The sequence below is a fragment of the Nannospalax galili genome, unplaced genomic scaffold (genome assembly GCF_000622305.1).
Source record: "Nannospalax galili isolate Female #2095 unplaced genomic scaffold, S.galili_v1.0 scaffold3, whole genome shotgun sequence".
NCBI lineage: Eukaryota > Metazoa > Chordata > Mammalia > Rodentia > Spalacidae > Nannospalax > Nannospalax galili.
In genome coordinates, this window is record NW_008351466.1 from 113,902 (window position 1) to 132,075 (window position 18,174).

Genomic DNA, 18,174 nt, shown 5'->3' on the forward strand with positions numbered 1-18,174 from the left:
TCCTTTGAGACCTGGTATAGTAATCCCCCCAGCACTGCTCTTTGTGCTCAGGGTTGCTTTAGCTATCTGGGGTCTTTTTTGCTTCTATACAAATTTAAGGATGTTTTTTTTTCTAATTATGTGAAGTATGTCATGGGGATTTTGGATTGCATTGAATCTATATATTGCTTTTGGTAGGATGGTCATTTTCACAATATTAATTCTTCCAATTCATGAGCATGGGAGGTCCTTCCATCTCCTGGTGTTTTCCTCAATCTCTTTCTTTACCTATTTAAAATCTTCATTGTATTGCTCTTTGGTGTCTTTGGTCAGATTTATTCCAAGATATTTTATTTATTTATTTATTTTGCAGAAATTGTGAATGGGAGCTTTTCCCTGTACTCTTTCTCCAATTGCTTGCTATTGGTATATGGAAAGGCTGCTGATTTTTGTAGTCACCTTTATGTAGTTTTGAGGATGAAACTCAGGTTATCAGGTTTGCGAGGTAAGCAACTTTATGTGCTGAGCCATCTTGCGTCCCCTATTTTTGGTTTACCATGGGTACGTTCCAGTTTTGAAGTGTTCCTTTTTTTTTTTTAACCTGCAAGCTCAAAAATATTCTCTGTATTTCCCATCTAAAATTGTGTTAAGAACTAGAATCAGGCCTAAAAGCGGCAAAGCAATGGTAATATTATAAAAAATTGTACAACTTTTGTTTCTTTATTATTATTCTCCTCCCTTGCATTGCAAATCCAAAAATCAAACTCAAAAACACATCTTGTGAGACATGGTCTTACTAAGTTTCTCAGGGTGGCTTGGAACACACTCTGTAGCTCAGGCAGAGCTTGAATTTCTGATCTTCCTGCCTCAGCCTCATGTGTAATGGGGATTAGAAGCATATGCCACCATGCCTTGGCATGTTTCCTTTTAAATTTTATTAGAGTTAGGTGAGTAGTTAGAGTTAGGCCATAACTTATAAGCAAACACAATCTATTTACTCTTGGAGGCCACTTTCATCCAGAAGTTGACTCCCAACAAGCACTAAACTGAATAAGCTAATATGCTAATACAGCCAGCCTTTGATTTCATGCATTCATTTATCTCCACTGAACATAGGTCTCCGCATTAGAGATAGACCTGGTTCATTAGACCTAAAGTTAGGAGTTCTAAAATTGAAGGTTACATGTAAGATGGGCTAAAATTTGGGGTAACAATATATTTTTTTGAAAGAGCTGCTCCAAAATGAATCAGAAATTATTTTATAACTTGTCATTTGTAATTGTTCATTGTGTCATTTCTCTAATTACTTAAAGATAAATCAGCTGGTAAATAATAAATGTAGCATAAAAGGTACATTTTATCATGACTAAACCACTCCTTTATTGGAAATCTATTTAAACTGATTCCAAAATAACTGATTGAATGACACAGATTACTGCTAAAATAGGGAAAGTAGCATTAACCATTATAGCTTCCTCTTGGGAGGGAGTCAATCGCCAGTAGTAACTCATTGTCTCTGAGATGACTCAGTACATGCTGGGAAAGTCATTTAATCGTTGAAGCTTGAATTTCTTTACTTTTTTTCTTACCTTGCTGCAGAGTTGAGCTCTAGGCCATAGGCAAGATAGAAGAAGGAAAGCAGCTAACAGTGTCTTATACCAGCTTGTTCAAAGCCAGTGAAGATTGGAGAAGCAGCTGGAAAAGCTGCACTCATCTGACCACACATGTGAGCAATCAGAAAAGATATTAAAGCCCAAGCTCTTCTTGGTGGGAAAAGACAAAGGTAGGTATATGTATATTTTTTCTGCCTGTGTGTTGCAAGTATCTTTTTCAGAATAAAGAAGAACATTTATTTTATAGCTAATAATCCTTTCAGTTAGTCTATTTCTAAAATAAATGTCACCTAATCATTGGAATAGTACTACATAATGATGGCTAGAGCATGGGATTTGCTCTGGAAAGACCTAATCTGTAGTGCTGACTTTTCTACTTACTGTATATTTGAGTTTAAAGTCACTCAACTTTTATCATGTGTAAACTGAGAATTAAATATTTACTAGATATGATTCATATGAGGATTTAACAAGATAATATGGGTGAAGTCTTGACATCTAATAGACAAACAACAAACATTAATTTCCTTTCTTATCTTTTTTTAAATTTTTATAAAAACTTTATTGAGAATTTCATACATGCATATAAGGTGTTTTGATCAAATCCGTGCCCACTCCCTCTCCTCCAACATTCTCCCCTCTGAAGAGGTAACTCTAAAATTGTTTAAGGATTAGATACAAGCTCCTAAATACTATTGACATTTTTGGCCTTGGAACAGAGTATGTTGCTAACAGGCCCAAGGACATTCTGAATTTTAGCCAAGAAACTGGCTACATTTCTTTGGGGTCTTTTTACCCTAGCTGCCTAGCCAATTCTTACCTCTTATTCTTATTATGCCATCCTCTGAAGGGGTTACCCAAATTGCTAATAGGGAATAGGGACACCGGGCATGGTGGTGCATGCTTTTAATCCCAGTACTCGGGAGGCAGAGGCAGGTGGATCTTTGTGAGTTCAAGGCCAGCCTGGTCTACATAGTAAGTTCCAGGACAGCTGGGGCTATAGGGAGACCCTGTCTCAAAAAGACCAAGAAAAAAAAAAGAGTGAGACTTTGTCCTTCCTTACCTTTATTAGTTAAAATAATGGCCCTTTATAAATTAAAATAATGCAGATATTTTCAAATATTGTGACTAGATATGACAAAGGCATTAGATTATCAGAGGTTATACTTGTCATATGAAAACAAAAACATGGAGATTTGGCAACGTTAAATTAGTTAATATCATTAATAGGTTAATATTGACTTGGTGACAGGATTAGTAGTCAGCTCCAAATATAACATTTACTTAGGTTGAGACTAACTGAAAATTTCTTCACATCAGACAATACACAAAGATCTACATTTAAGATACAAGTATACGTTGTGTTACTTTCTCCCTTAAGTTGTTCTGTCATGTATTTTGTGAGAGAAAGAATACTATATTAACATAAGATTGGTCCCAGAGAAGCAGAGTCATTGATATGACTATCTGACAGTGTAGCTCAGAAACCTTGTAACTGTTTTGCAAAACAAATTTGGAGAAGTTTGGAAGTATGTTTTAGAGAAAGTCTAAAATTCCTTAGGCAGTGTAATGGGTGATTCTGATAGAAACACTAAAGACCAGAGTGCTGATAGAAATGTAAACAGTAAAGTCTGTGCTTCTGGGAATAGGGACTCTATTGAGATTTGAACCAGAGGCCACTCATGTTACATTCTAGCAAAGAACTTGTCTACATTTTTCCATTCTTCAACTTTCTGGGAGACTGAAGTTAGATGTGATAGACTAATTCATCATTATTATAATACATTCAGGTTTGGCACAGTTAGTGATGGCTGTTTGCCAGTTAACAATGCTTTTGGCCAGGTGTACAGTCAGATTTAGGAGCATAGAACAGAGCAGAAAGACTTTAAAGACTTGTAGTTTGGTCAGAAAACCCACTGAAAAGTTGGGGTTAAGGAAAGCATGGTTTTTAAAGAGATTAAGGCCATTAAGTCCTGAGTTTGCTACTTACTATTGAAAAAAATTAAAGAAGGAAATAATGAAAACTTAAAAGTCTAGCAGCAGGCTATAAAGTTTCTCAATCACAGTACCATTAGCTTTTTGGATCAGTTCATTATTTTGTAAAAGGCTGTCTTGTGCATTTCAGAATATTTGACTATCTATTCACATGACAGCAACATCTATCCACTTAACCTGGAGTTAGGACAATCAAAAACAATTCTGAACATTCTATATTTCCAGGGAGACCAAAAAACTACCCCTTTCCTAGAATCATAACACTAATGTGTGGCACATTCATATAATGAAGTACTACATAGCCAATAAAATTATATTTTAGAAAAACATGTAATGAAAAAGCAGTAAGAGCTTACTATAATTTACATTTAAAAATAATTTCATATATCAGTAATCAGGATGCAGTGGCTGACAACTACAAAATCTTATCAAACAATTGCTATTGATTTGATGTGCATGCAAAATATCAAAAGTATTAGGTTGGAAAAATCTAGAAGACAGTGAGGCATTCTTTTAAATGTGAAGTACCAAGTGTTTGCAGAAAGCAATGGGAGAGATAGTGGATTGGATCTGTTGCATTCTCAAAGACACCTTAGGAGCCCAGCACTATGGCTTTAGTTCTTTTATGGCTACTTTTAAAAAGTGCTTGTTGCCAGTCTTTATAATGGTGCAAAAGATAAACTGTATGGAGAAACTCAGGCAACTTCTCAGTCAAAAGGAATTAGAAGAGCTCCTAAAAGGATGCTGTTTGTCTATATTTTGTTTGTTTTTCTTTTTCTTTGTGGATGTAGTATCATTGATTTTATTTAGACCTTCCTAAGAGAAACAGAATTGCTGCAAACATCCAATCCTTTATTTGTTCATTTAGCAAAAGTCTCAGATATTGGGCATAAAAAGGGGAACAAAATTTTATTCAGATCCTCAAAAGAAAACAAAAAAAGGAATTAGATGACGCTTAGCATGGTGAAGGCAGGAGTTCAAGGCCATCCCTGGTCACATAGCAAATTCGAGGCTTGCTTGAGTTACATGAGACACTATCACAGAACAGAAAAATGTACTTAGAGGAGTACTATGGTTTAAATGTGAAATGTCTCCGGCATATCCATGCGTTTGGACACTTGGTCCCCAGCTGGTGGCACTGTTTTGGGAGATTTTGGAAACTTCTGGCCATGGAGCAATGCTGGCTGTGAGAGTAGGTCAAGAGGATTATATGCAGCACCAGTACCAGCCTGAGTTCTCTGCTTTCTGCTCAGTGACTGAAATGTGAGCAAGCTACTATGAATGTCTCTTATGTCTTCCCCATCAGACAAATGTTAACTAAAATGAATCCTTCCTCATCTAGGTAACTTTTTTCAAGTATTTTTTCCCAATGAGGAGAAAAGTAACTAGTACAAAGAACAAATAGAATTAATAAATTAGAAGAGGTAGACTTTGAAAGTGATGAAATTTTATAAATATTTTTAATTAATATAGTTTGCTCTTTTATGTATACACAAAAGCAACATGATAAAAATATAGTTCATAAAATTTCCCAAAGCCTTTTTAGTGAATACTAAGTAACATGAATTTTTTCTGTGCATATTTTTCTGCATTTTGCAAACTATATGTATCATTAAGCTACTGTAATTTGAAATGAAAGGCTTTTTCCTAATTTAAGAAAAGACCCAAGTATTCTTCACTGGAACAGTAGGGAAGATAGCTTGACAACACCTCATAAATTAGCCACATTCCATCTATGCCAGGCTCAAGAGTATGAAAACATAACCTCATTTGAAAGACTTTCACTAGAGAAAAAGAGAGCCCATGAAGCACCCTGCTCTCACTAGTAAGCCTAGGGAAGTTGTTTTCCCAGGAATTTGTTTGCCCTGCTCAACCACCCTGACACTCATAGGCCAATGTGGCCATGGTCAAAGAGGGTCAAGCCACTGTTTGAGCTTGTGGTAGAACTGAGTATCATCCATGTGATGCTGCTTTTGCAGAAATAAAGACTCAAGAATTATGGAGGCCTCTACCAAAATTTCTAAGGAAGGCATAGGAGGTCAGGCAATAAGTTCCATAGAGGAAGTTCCTGTGAAGGAAATAATGGGAAGTTGTGAGAGTGAAGTCTAGGGTACATTAGAGATCCCAGGATGCTAGAGATGTCAGGAATGTGGACTCTGCCAAGGAAAGTGACAAGCAGTGAGCAGAGCCAGCCCAAAAAAGGGGCCATGTGGGCTGACAACAGCAAGTCCATAGAGGCAGGGCTGCTCAAGCCCTTGTTGTTCATGCCACCATGTGCCCCAGAGGCTTAACAAGGAGCTACAGGATTTAATTATTTCCCTAATTGGAAGGCTTTCTTTGGACCCATCCACTTTCTGGCAGAAAACTGACAGCATTCTTTTCATGTCATAAAAATCTAAATTCAAAGATAACAGACTAATTTTTATTACAGGAAATTCCCAAACTGCATGCTTATAAGGCTATAATTTGGTTTCTTCTCTTTGATTTTAGCCAGGTTTATAGTGAGAATGGAGAGAAAATCAGCAGAGCAGAAAGACGTGAAAATGTACACTTTGGTGATGAAAACAGTACATTTAAACTAGACATGTCAAATGGAGACAAAGTGGCTGCAATTGATAAAGAAATTGATACCACTGTAAAGAAAATACAAAGTTTTCACTGGGATGGTAGGTAAGGTGCCTTAAGGGTAAGTCAGCATCAATCAAGAGTTCCAAGGTGTAACAATGGAAATTCATTTGAAAACTCTTGATTTAAAAGCAGAGTGTTGGGATAGGAGAGATGGCTCCAAAGTTAATACCACATACTGCTATCTCAGAGGACCTAGGTTTGGTTCCCAGTACCTAAGCTGGGTGGTTCAGAACCACCTATAACTGTAGCTGAAGGGGATCTTGTGCCCTCTTCTGATCTCCACAGACATCTGTATACTTGTATGCATACCCCCCACATACACATAAAAAAAATCAATAATGAATAAAAGCAGAGTGCTTGAACAAAGAATGCCTCAAAAGATAGAGCCTCCAGGCACCCTGCTCAAGCAGGGCCTTCTAAGTTATTGTATTTCCCCATTTGCTCAAGCTGGCAGCAAACTTGTTGGTATCATCCATGTGGTGCTGGTTTTACAGGCATGCAAAATAGAAGAGTTATGTGCCTGTCAAGGCTTGACCCAAGGCTTCAGAGGAAAAAGGTTGTGGAGGCTAGGCAATGTGTAAAGGATCATAGTCCCTGAAGAGGGGCCCTGAGAAGCTGATGTTAAGCTATAAAAATGAAACCTAAGGTTATAATGAACACATTAAAATATGGGAGTTTCCAGGAATATGGGACTTCTGCTGAAGAAAGGTGACAACACTGAGTGAAGCCATAACAAGAAAAAGTGCCTGTATGTTGCAGGCAGCAAGGCTGGAGAGGCAAGGTCACCCAAACCCATGAAAATTCATACGATGCCACCATGAGCCCTAGATGCTGGATGTAGAGCTGCAGAGTTTAAGGTCTGTTTTGTCTTTGTGGGTTTTGGTCTTACTTTTGTCTCATCTTTGTTCTGTCCTCCCATTCCTCACTATTGGAATGTGAATGTTTATTCTGTGTCATTATATATTAGAAGTAGGTAACTTAGCTTTTTTTTTTTTTATTCTATTGGTGCTCACACCTAAGAGTTTGCCCAAAGTCAGAAGAAACTTTGGAGTTTTGAAGTGTTGAGACTGTTAAAACTATGGGTACTCTTGGTTGGACTGAATGAATTTTGTGTTATATAAGGTGGTCATGAACCTCTGGAGGAATGTTATGGTTCGGATATAAAATGCCCCCTACAGGGTACAGGGTAATGTGTTTGAACAGTTGGTTCCCTGCTGGCAGTGCTGTTTTGGAGGCTGGGCATAGCTGGAGGAAGTGGATCACTGGGGGCAGTCCTTAAGGGTTATAGCCTAATCTTACTTCCAGTCACATCTCCACTTCCTGGCCTGTGCTATGGATCAACCAGCTCCTACACAACGTCACTGCTGTGGATGGAGCCTCAGATGCTGTACCTTCCCTGCCAACATTAATTGCATCTCCCAAAACTGTAAACCAAAATAAATCTTTCCTCCCTTAACTTGTTCCTGTGAGGTATTCTGTCACAGTGAACAGAAAACTAACTAATGCATATGCTAACCCATTTCTAATATTGGATCACCAACACTTATGCCTTTGAAGTATCAACTGATTCTTTAGTATTGGCAGATAGTAGAATGCTTTTAAATGTTTGGGCTCCCTGATGCTGATAAACAGTTTACGAATAATCTCATACCTTGCTATTTCTTCTTAGGTAAGATCAAACAGGGAGTTAAGGCTTCCTGAAACTTTTCTAGAGTTAAGGCTCTGTGGGTGACTTTGCAGATGCATTTTATTTAGACAACTCCCGTAACAGTTCTTTGGTTCTATAGGCCCATGGTTGATAATAACAGAGATACTGTAATGATTCTACTTATAAAAGGCAAATAAACCATTTTCCCTGTCTGTCCATGAAGCGTTCTTTGCAAAGCCTAATTAAGTGAGATCCCTTTCTCTAACATTTAGAATGTAAATAACTCTTTATGAGTGTATGAACTTCATCCATGTAAAATATGAACTACCAGGAAAGTCTCCCTGGCACCTTGGGAACTTAACCAAGGTATCAGCTCAGACTGTTATCATTTGCTTAAAGAAGAAATGAGAAGTTCTGTTATTCCTTCATATGAATTCAGCGAACTAAAACAACTATCTCAATTTGCAAATGAATTTAGAATGAGCTAAAATGAAAAAAAAAAGTGTGTTCTGTTAAAATTCTCATGCAGAGGGGCTGCAGAGATGGCTCAGAAGTTAAGAACACTGGTTGTTCTTGCAGAAGACCCGGGTTCGAATCCCAGCACCACATGGCAGCTAACAACTGTCCATAACTTCCATCCCAGGGGATCCGACTGCCTTTTCTGACCTCCGCGGGCATTGCACAACACGGGTGCACTTACCTACATGCAGGCAACACATGCATACACATAAAAAAATTCTCATGAGGAAGGGAAACAAGATGCAGTAAAATCTAAAGGGCATGTAATTTTTACTAGTTACAAACTGTCGTATAAAAAATGTGTGCCAAATGCCCTAGCTTGTAATATTAGATAAAAATTATATGAGGCTATTGTTTGGGATTCTAAGCCCAGCAGACCACAATAAATATCAGAATAATGTTACTCATACTAAATAACTAACCTTCCCAAAATGAGAGATAATAGTGCAATTTCTCAAACAGACCAGTTTCAGTAAGCATGATAATGAAATCCTCCCTGTTTCCAATCTTTACTTCAAAAAGAAACCTGAAGTAACCCAAAATTAACCAATAAATAAGTCTTCTATTCTCTCTATAAATCTTCTGCCAAAGGAACTTTGGCACAGCTAATCCATTTCGTTCTTTCTTTGTACTTTCTTCAGTGCTCCTTTGTTTATATATCTTCTACTCACTTCATTAGAACATGAAGTTTGATGCAATGAAGTGTTGACTGATTCAAGAATCACAAATAAAGTCACTTAATATCTTTAAGCTGAATTTGTTATAACTCTGTCTTTTGACAGCAGTCTCATTCAGGTTGCCTACGTGCACATACATTGAGTATGCTAATTCGATAATAAAGCATAGTTTTTTCTTTTCTATGCTTTATGGAAAGTGTTCTGTTATGGTAGCATTTTTACTTCCTGAATACTGTAGATACCTACAGATTTGAAACAGCATGAAGAAAATGTGAGAAGTCAAAGTCTGGCAATGCAATGCTTGCTTATCTATACTTGGAATCAACTAGAAACCTGGAATCATGCATACATCAAAGGTCATGGAGAATATCAAACCAGAAGCCATACTTACAAGAAGAGAAGACATAGAACATTAAGATGTGTGTAATAGAGCATACCTAGGAACAGCACAGACAATTATGTCAAAGAAATTCAAGGAAATAAAAACACAGAAAGACAAGAAAAAGGAGGGCAGTCAGAAATTCAAGCATAGTCAGCAGTTCTACAGGAGCCAGAGTAGACAACTCTCTTGTCCCCCACATTAAGAGAACAATATGAACAATGTTGTCCTGGGCAGAGAATTTACATATATTCCCTAATATGAATGTCACAGGGCTGGCTGAGAGCAGCTAGAGAGAACATGAGGGAAAGTTGTGATTTCTAGCGACAAAGTGGCAGTATATCTATTCTTTTGTGGGTTTTTTTTTGAACTCTTTTTTATTGATTTTTTTGTAAATTTCAAACAATATATTTGATCATATTTAGACATTCCCTATTGACACCCCCTTACTACTCCCACCCAATTTCTCATATATACATATATATGCCTATAGAGTTAAATTTGTGTCTCCAAATGCCCTTTGGTGTGGGTTATGGAGCGTGGTCAACCTATTCTTCTTTTACTTTTTGGTGATTTTAGGATGTCTAATTTCATCAAACAACATCTGCCATAAATCCAAAGTGAACTAGAATTTCTTAATTCCACTTTTAAAAATAAACTAACATAACCAGTGATCTCATTAAAATGTGCTAACTCTATATAGTGAAAAATTGTGCAGCTATTTAAAAAGAATAATTAAAATCAAGTTGTTGACACAGAAAAATATCTACTGTATGTATTTCATTTTTAAAAGTCAACCAGGGGACTAGAGACATGGCTCAGTGATGAAGAGCTCTGCTCTTGCAGAGGATCCAGGTTCGGTTCCCAGCACTTACATGAGGGCTAACAGCTGTCTGTAACTCCAGCTCCATGGGATCTGACACCCTCTACTGCCTTCTGTGGACTTTGCAGGACATGGGTGTACTTACATACATGCAGTCAAAACACTCATGTACATAAAATAAAAATAATAAATAAAATATTTATAAAATTAAAAGTCAACCAGTACATATAGGTAAGCCTACACCATATTTGTATGTCACCTGTGAGTCTGTTCTGATAATTTTCTCTCTTGTGCCAGTTATTAAAATTTCCGTTGTTTTCTTTACACATATATGCAGAGAATGTTCACCAATAATCTAGCTGTGATATTTCACCCCTGCATGGCCTATGAATTCTAGTTTATTCTCGTCTAAACAGCAACCAATAACAAGAGCACAAAAGAAAAAACAAGCTAGCCCAAAGGTGCCCATTTCCATCAGTGTATACAGAAGTAATTCTCAAATCTCACAGTGTGTCAGAATTATCCACGTGTTTTAAAAGCCACAGAGACCTTGTTTTAATTAATCTTGGTAGAGCTTGGACACAAATATATTTATGAATGTTCCAAGTGAGTCTACCATGTAATCAGAATTGAGAATCTGCCAGGAACACAGACTAGAAAGCCAGACTACTTGAACCTGAATCTTAGTTCTGTCATTTACTCCTTATGTGGTAGTAGGCAAAATATTTAGACTCTTTGTGCTCCAGTTTTCTCATCTGTAAAAAGCTGAGAATGCTAAAAACAACTGTGTCTTAAGAGTATTGCAAAATTAACTGTATGTACACACCCACATACACATATGTAGTGTAGAGTATGCGTAATAAAATTATAAGCATTTATTTTTAAATTATATTTATTATTTTTATTTTATGTGTGTATTTTGCCTGCATGTGTATAAGTGCATCCGTGTTGTGCTATTCCTGCAAAGGTCAGAAAAGTGGGTCAGATCTGCTGTAACTGGAGTTACAGATGATTGTTAGCCACTTTGTGAATACTGGAATTCAAACCTGAGTCTCCTGCAAGAGCAGCCAATACTCTTAACTGCTGAACCATTTTTCCAGCCCCATAAATGTCTATTTTCTAAACTTTGACTAGTCATATCACTCAGCTAGCATCCCATATTTCTCTACTACATGCTCATGAAAGGACGTAACAGAAAAAGCCAAAAGAGGACAACTGAGAATGTTAAAAATACAATTTTGTCTCTTAGAAAATCTGGTGATTTTTCTCATAAAGATTTGCTCTGAATTGGAAAATGTGACTTTGTGAGATCACTTGGGAACATGCTAACCCTCTCCTTACAACATTTTTCTGGGAAAATAATTAAAATTTGGAGGAAAATAACTTGAATATCATTCTGGGAATGCAATTGTGCATTCATCTTCTTCATACCAGCTACTATGTCATTGAGCCAGGATTCAAGTCCTGGATGGCTATCTCCAAAGTCTGTGATCTTTCCATGACACCACACAGCTTACTGTTGAAGTAAGCACAAGTCCATCTAACTCAACACACCTCAAAGTAATTTTAATAATAGAAAGATAGCAGGAAAATGAAAATGAAGCTAAAATTTATGAAATACCTACTGACCTCAAATTCTGCTGGTAGAATTTTTTTAGGTAAAGCAATTTATAAATAGCAAATAGCACTTTTCAAACCATATTTATTATATTAAAAAGATGAGTTTTATTTTATTACCACTCAGTACTACTTTCCTTTAACAGTATTCCCTTCAGTGTTCCCTTTAGTGCCTCTTTAGATTTTATTTCTCCAGTCATTCAATGTCCTATGTCCCCTGATGTGTGAAATAAATACTCTGGTATGTATCTTGTTCTGCCTGTCTCTTACCATAGATCTTCCTTTCTTTCCTCCTTTTGCAGTCCGTGTGGTGGTATATACCTTTAATCCCTTCACTCAGAAAGCAGAGGCTGGTGGATCGCTGTGAGATCTAGGCTGGTCTGATCTACATAGTGAGTTCCAGGTCAGCTGGGAGTACAGGGAGACCTGTGTCAAAAAAAAAATTACTTGTCCATAGGCCAAGCATGGTGGTGCAAGCTCTACCCCAGCACCTGGGAGGCAGGGGAAGGCAGATCTCTGTGAGTTCTAGACCAGCCTGTTCTACATAGTGAGTTCCAGGTCACTCAGAGCTACATAATGAGGCTTTGTCTCACACACACACACACACACACACACACACACACACACAAAAAAAAAAAATTACTTGAGCCAGGTGTAAGTGGTGCATGGCCTTTAGTCCCAGCACTAGAGAAGCAGAGGTAGGGGGATCTTTGTGACATCAAGGCCAACCTGGGCTACATAGCAAGATACAGGCCCACAAGCTCCTTGGAGCTACAGGGAGATCAAAAAGACCAAAAACTTGTCCTATGTCTTATCAAATAATGCCTCACCTAATACTTTTTATAATAGGCCTTCTCAGTGGAAAAGAAATCTACTATTGGAGCACTTGAAAACACTGCAGTAGGCCAACAGAGGACATATTCTGAAGGTGGTAATGAGATGTGGTCAGAAAAAAATGAATTAAAGTCTCAATTCTACTGCTTAGTAAGCTATCTGCTATTGAACTAGTAATTTTCCTTTGCATTTTTTCCTTGTTTTGTGACAAAAGTTATTCAGAACAACAATGTATGTTTTTATCAATAATGGATTATTTAAACAAGAATTATAAGTATGAAGAGCATCATAAACAGTATTATTCTGTTACTTGCATTACCAGTTAAAGACAGGCAAAAATGTCATAGTTGCATGATGACTTCGGAGCTATGTTGAATACCTATAGGGGACTCTTGGCTCTGCCACTTAATAGTGTAGCTTGGCTTTGTAGCTAAGTCCCTTAATTTATACACTTAAAAATGGAGGTTATTATTCACTTTTAAATATATTATTGTGTGAGCATAATATGATAAGTGTGAGGTATTTAATGGATGCTAGATATTTGTGTTAATATCTGGATAAATTCAATATCTTAATCTCTTACAGGAATTCTTGAGGAAAGTATAATACCGTCAGAGAGAAAGGATGTGTAGTAGTGTTGGGAGGAGGATGTTGTAGCAGATACCATATAGTAAAATGTTCATGGGTAGAAAGTGTCAGAGAGATGATAAGTCCAATATCGAATGTCATCCATCATTTATGGGTATTTTATGTCCTACTGATCTTTTGTTTCCCCCATTATCCTTTGGTGGCCTACCTTTTGAAATGGAATGCACAGAACTTCTTTCCCACATAGGATAGCTGATAACTACTTTCCTCAGTTTGGCATGTTCTGAAAAGATTGTGTTGTGTCATTCAAGTTTCATTATAAGAATTGAATTCCTTCTAATTGAACAGGAGTGATAAAATCCCATATTAAAAACATGAACTAGAGGCTGGACAGATGGGTCAATGGTTAAAAACACTAGCTGTTATTTCAGAGGACCCAGATTCGATTCCCAGCACCCACATGGTGGCTAACAACCATCCATAACTTGAGTTCCAGGGGATCCAACGCCCTCTTCTGGCCTCCACAGGCACTGCACGATATGGGTACACTTACACACATGCAGGCATAACATTGATACACATAAAATAAAAATGATAACAAAAACACATGAACTATAAACCAGGACAAGGAGAACCAAAATAAATATTCTGCATTTTCAGTCTATTGTTGGGTATGCTGAGAGGTACTTGTTTCCCTCAGGAGATGGAAGTCAGAAAATTGCCATCCTGGATCAAGTAGTAATTCCTCATTCCACATCAGTGGAATGGAGTGCAGCCAGAACCAATATCCTAGTTAACAATATTAGTTCAAAAAATAATTTAGAATCGTCTTTCTTCCCTAGAAATTGCACACACTTGCACAAAGGGGACCTACCGCAAACAGGTACTTACAGCTAATCAAACTTTAAAATCATTGTATTGGAGAATGAAAAGCTACTTTAGTAGAAACTTCTCCTGTGGTATATACAATGACATCTTGGGGCTGGAGAAGGCTCTGGATTTTCAGTTTAGCCCCACTCATTTATTACCTGTTCCTAATCCAGTTACTAATCTGGCATAATTTGTGAAAGGATAGAAAATATATGGTGAAATGGGGAGATATAATTGATATACATTCAAGTATTTCATACCTAGGTTCATAAGTGGAAAATGCCTCTCTATGAGTAGAAAAAAGAAGATGACAAAAGGTTAAGAAACAAAAAGAGATTTAATATATGGAGATATTTAATGAAAGCCAGTGTTCAATTCTTTGGTATTTACATTAGCCAGAATTATGTTATTGTCCCTAAGGACCTATTTCTTCATTTATAAAATCGAAATAAAAATGCATGCAGGTAAAAATATCATAAAAACAATATTAAAGAAAGTACATATCTGAAATAGTATTGTTCCCACCACAAATTCTCAATGCATGTTCTTTGCATATTGTTTTTGCCTCCCAGCCAACCAGGAGAGTAAAAACTTGTAAAGAATGGAAAGTTCAATGTATTTTGTCTAATCCAGGACCCTCCCTCTGATGTCATAATATGAATAGACACCAATATAGACTCTCTCCTTAAAATAGGTAGTCTAGGAAGTTTAATTGGTTGGTCAACTCTGGTGGTAAAGTTGTCCACATCTTGACATCTGTACAAGACCATTTGAATTATCTATAAAGAGAATGAGGCTTTCTTTACAGCCCTTCTTTTCATCTGAGTCCTCAACAGAATTGCTCTTAATGCCATATTCACAGCAAAATCGAGGTTTTTCCTGTCACACTGTCAAAATTATTTCAGCCTATACCCATTGCCCAGTTCCAAAGTCACTTCCACATTTTTAGGTATTTATTCTGTGTATGAATTTAGGCGTTTATTTCTGTGTATGAATTTCTATCTTTGTTTGAACTTCTAACAACAGCTTAGATAATTAATAAACAACAAACTCATTGATCACATATCTATGAATTCTGAGATGGAGGTACCAGTGTTTTGGGTGCCATTACTGTCTATTTTCTTTGTGTACTTATTTTTTAATAACTTTAGTAGACTGCTATTGATAACTTGTTGCTCTTAACTGGCTGTATTGTATCTACTCAACTGCTTAGTATCCCTTCCATAGTAGATACTGTGTAGTGAGTGTTAGTATACAGTACAAAGGTTTTTTCACTGTTAACCTATTCCCATACATCTAGACACATGCCTTCTCCCAACACAATCTTATCAGAGAAATGTCTTTGATATTCCAGTCATTCTCTCTGCAGTACTGAGATCATTTTGATAGGTCATTTTCCTCTGTTTGTAAATTCACGTATATTTTGACTTTTCCTCAAGCCAAAGTAAATGGCCAGATGCACTGCCCTTCAGCTTGCATATCATATTCATGCTGAGAAAAACCACCCATTAATCAGGTTTGATCATTTTTCTCTTCCATTCAATGTTCCAATCAAGCTCCAGTGCAAGTATTGATATCATGTGCGAGTCTGGAACATCCTGCTCCAGTAGCTTCATTGCACATTCTGGACCTGCCAATGCCAATCTCAGATAAACCATTTCCAACTTAGAATGAGTTGTCACTGGGCCCACTCAAACTTATAATACTGTGGGTCCAAAAGTACTCAGTTCATGGTGAGAAATATTTTCTCTATGTACATTTGTTGCTGAAGGATTAAATGCTTTGTGTCTTACCAAGGCCTAACAATATACCAGAGATTCTTTAATTTGTGTCTAATTCTTTGCTGCTGATAGCATGGCATTGCTCCAGACTATCAGAGATTATATTTTAAATTTGCTATGAGAGTTACCACAAATTTCGGGTGGCCCCACGTATATTCTAATACTGTAAGACCTGTAGGGTCATGTGTCTCAGCAGCAGAACTGCTTTCATCTCAACTTGGACCCACTACAGGTTCTTTTCCTGATTTTGGTATACTACTCAAAGTTGGTATATTACCATGTCACTCAGTAAATGTATCAGGGCACCAATCCCAACTTAGAATATTTTGCCTTCACAAAAAGAGGTCTGCCAGGAAAGGTGTTTTCTACTTAGTGGTGGGTAACACAAAATTTTATAATGTATGCTGTCCTTTACCAGAGTTGTCCCAGTATGTCCAAGACTACTGGATCTCTCAAAACTTTACTGACATGAATCTCTGAATGTTTCATCCCTCAAATATGTCAGGACTTGGGTGTAATTATCAGTTCTTTCTCAGTTGATCCAATTACTTAGTGTTATCTGTACAGTGGGTCAAAATAATGCTCTTCAGAATGTACACATCTTTATAACAAAGTGGAAGTGTTGACATATCCCTGGGACAAAACCATTAATTAGTTATGTTATCTAAATGATGTGAATGCGATCTATATCTGTTTGCTTTTCATGGTAAATATGAGAAATAATTAATTTCATTAAAGTGGCCACATACCATTTGATATGGTATCACATTGATCTGTTCTAACACAAATGCCACACCCAGTATAGAAGCAGTAGTTGTTTGAGTTTTTCCATAATTCTGTCTCCTCCTTCATAATATCTCTGGACTTTTAATGGTCTAGATTGACTAAGTATATAGGAAAATGATGGACATCAACACCTATGCATCCATTAACTTTTTAAGGATGGTATGACTTTCTGTCGCTCCCCTACAGAATTTTATATGTTTTTAAATGTATTGTCTTGGCTCTAATAGTGGCAGCTTTAGAGGTTTTACTGCTTGGATTTCTCCAGAAACAGAATGAGAGTTTTTTCTTCACAGATTAAAGATGTGCTAGTTAGTTTCAACTGTCAATTTTACACTACCTAGAATCTCTTGGGAAGACAGTCTCAATGAGGAATTATCTAGATCAAGTTGGCCTGTGGGCATGTCTATGGGGGATTATCTCAATTGTTAATTGATGTAGGAAGACCCAGGCCACCTGGGTAGCACAATTCCCTAATGAACTGTATGAAGAATGCTAGCAAGTGTTTATTCTCTCTTTGGATTGTGGATACAGTGTTTTCAGTTCCTGCTTTGAGTTCCTCCACAATAATGAACTGTAACTTGGAATTGTAAGCTAAATAAACCCTTTCTTCCCTAAGTATGTTTTTGTCAGGGTATTTGTGGCAGAAACAGAAATGCAACTGGAACAAAGGAGCCACTGTGGAAGTTCCATACATGCCATGTACATTAGCTTAGTTTTACATTTGTGGAACAGGGAAATGGCAAGCAGATTAGTTCATGAACTCCTTATAATAATAACAGCGAGATATAACTACGAGGATTCATTTGTTCCCTCTCAAAAGAGTGTCATGAAGATGTTTTGGGTCTTTAGGCATGAATGTCAACTAGAACTTTGCATCCAAAGGTCAAAAAATGTCTGGGGACATTTTCTCCATTGTAGTTAGTTAAATGGGTGACCATAAGTCCCTTTGAAAAACACCTGTGAGAACCATTGTTATATAAGCTTGCTGCAGAGTTGTAAGGCCTTTTCTTTTGAGGATTTTTTGTCTGTGCTGTCTCTGGAAACTGACAAGACAAAATACTCAGGGGTGTACAACTGTCTGTCCTAAACTGAGGGTGGCAGATATATGTTGCATAGTCAGAACTATCGGTATTTGTACCACCTGACAGAAATCATTTTCATCATGTCTGGCACTGAATAAAAACCAACTCTTATTAGAATTAGTTAAATTTCCTGAGGTGCTAGTAAGGAGTTTGAAGGCAAAGCTCCATAAAAAAGTGTTCATGTCCTCACCCAAACGTCTGTCAAATGAAGTTATTTTAAAAAAGACAGTCTTACCAGAAGAACAGACATAGTTGGCTGTATTGTTAATAAGGTGTTCAAAGATATTTGGATCTGGTTTTTCCAGTACACACACACACACACACACACACACACACACACACACATACATACACA

The 18,174-nt window shown here is 37.1% G+C and overlaps 1 protein-coding gene across 8 annotated transcripts in view; it reads left to right on the top strand.

Annotated features, from left to right (window-relative positions):
- Positions 1 to 18,174, top strand: part of Zmat1 (zinc finger matrin-type 1) — a 78,448-nt gene that overhangs the window by 6,940 nt on the left and 53,334 nt on the right. For 5 of the 8 annotated variants that reach the window (XM_029553634.1, XM_029553637.1, XM_029553641.1 and 2 more), the window contains exons 2-3: positions 1,579 to 1,762; positions 6,078 to 6,253. In XM_029553634.1, the coding sequence (XP_029409494.1) occupies positions 6,251 to 6,253 (3 nt within the window). In that variant the 5' untranslated portion in view covers positions 1,579 to 1,762; positions 6,078 to 6,250. Of the gene's footprint in view, positions 1 to 1,578; positions 1,763 to 6,077; positions 6,258 to 6,974; positions 7,073 to 18,174 lie in introns of all 8 variants that reach the window. The other 3 variants (XM_029553638.1, XM_029553640.1, XM_029553639.1) reach the window with 2 other exon arrangements.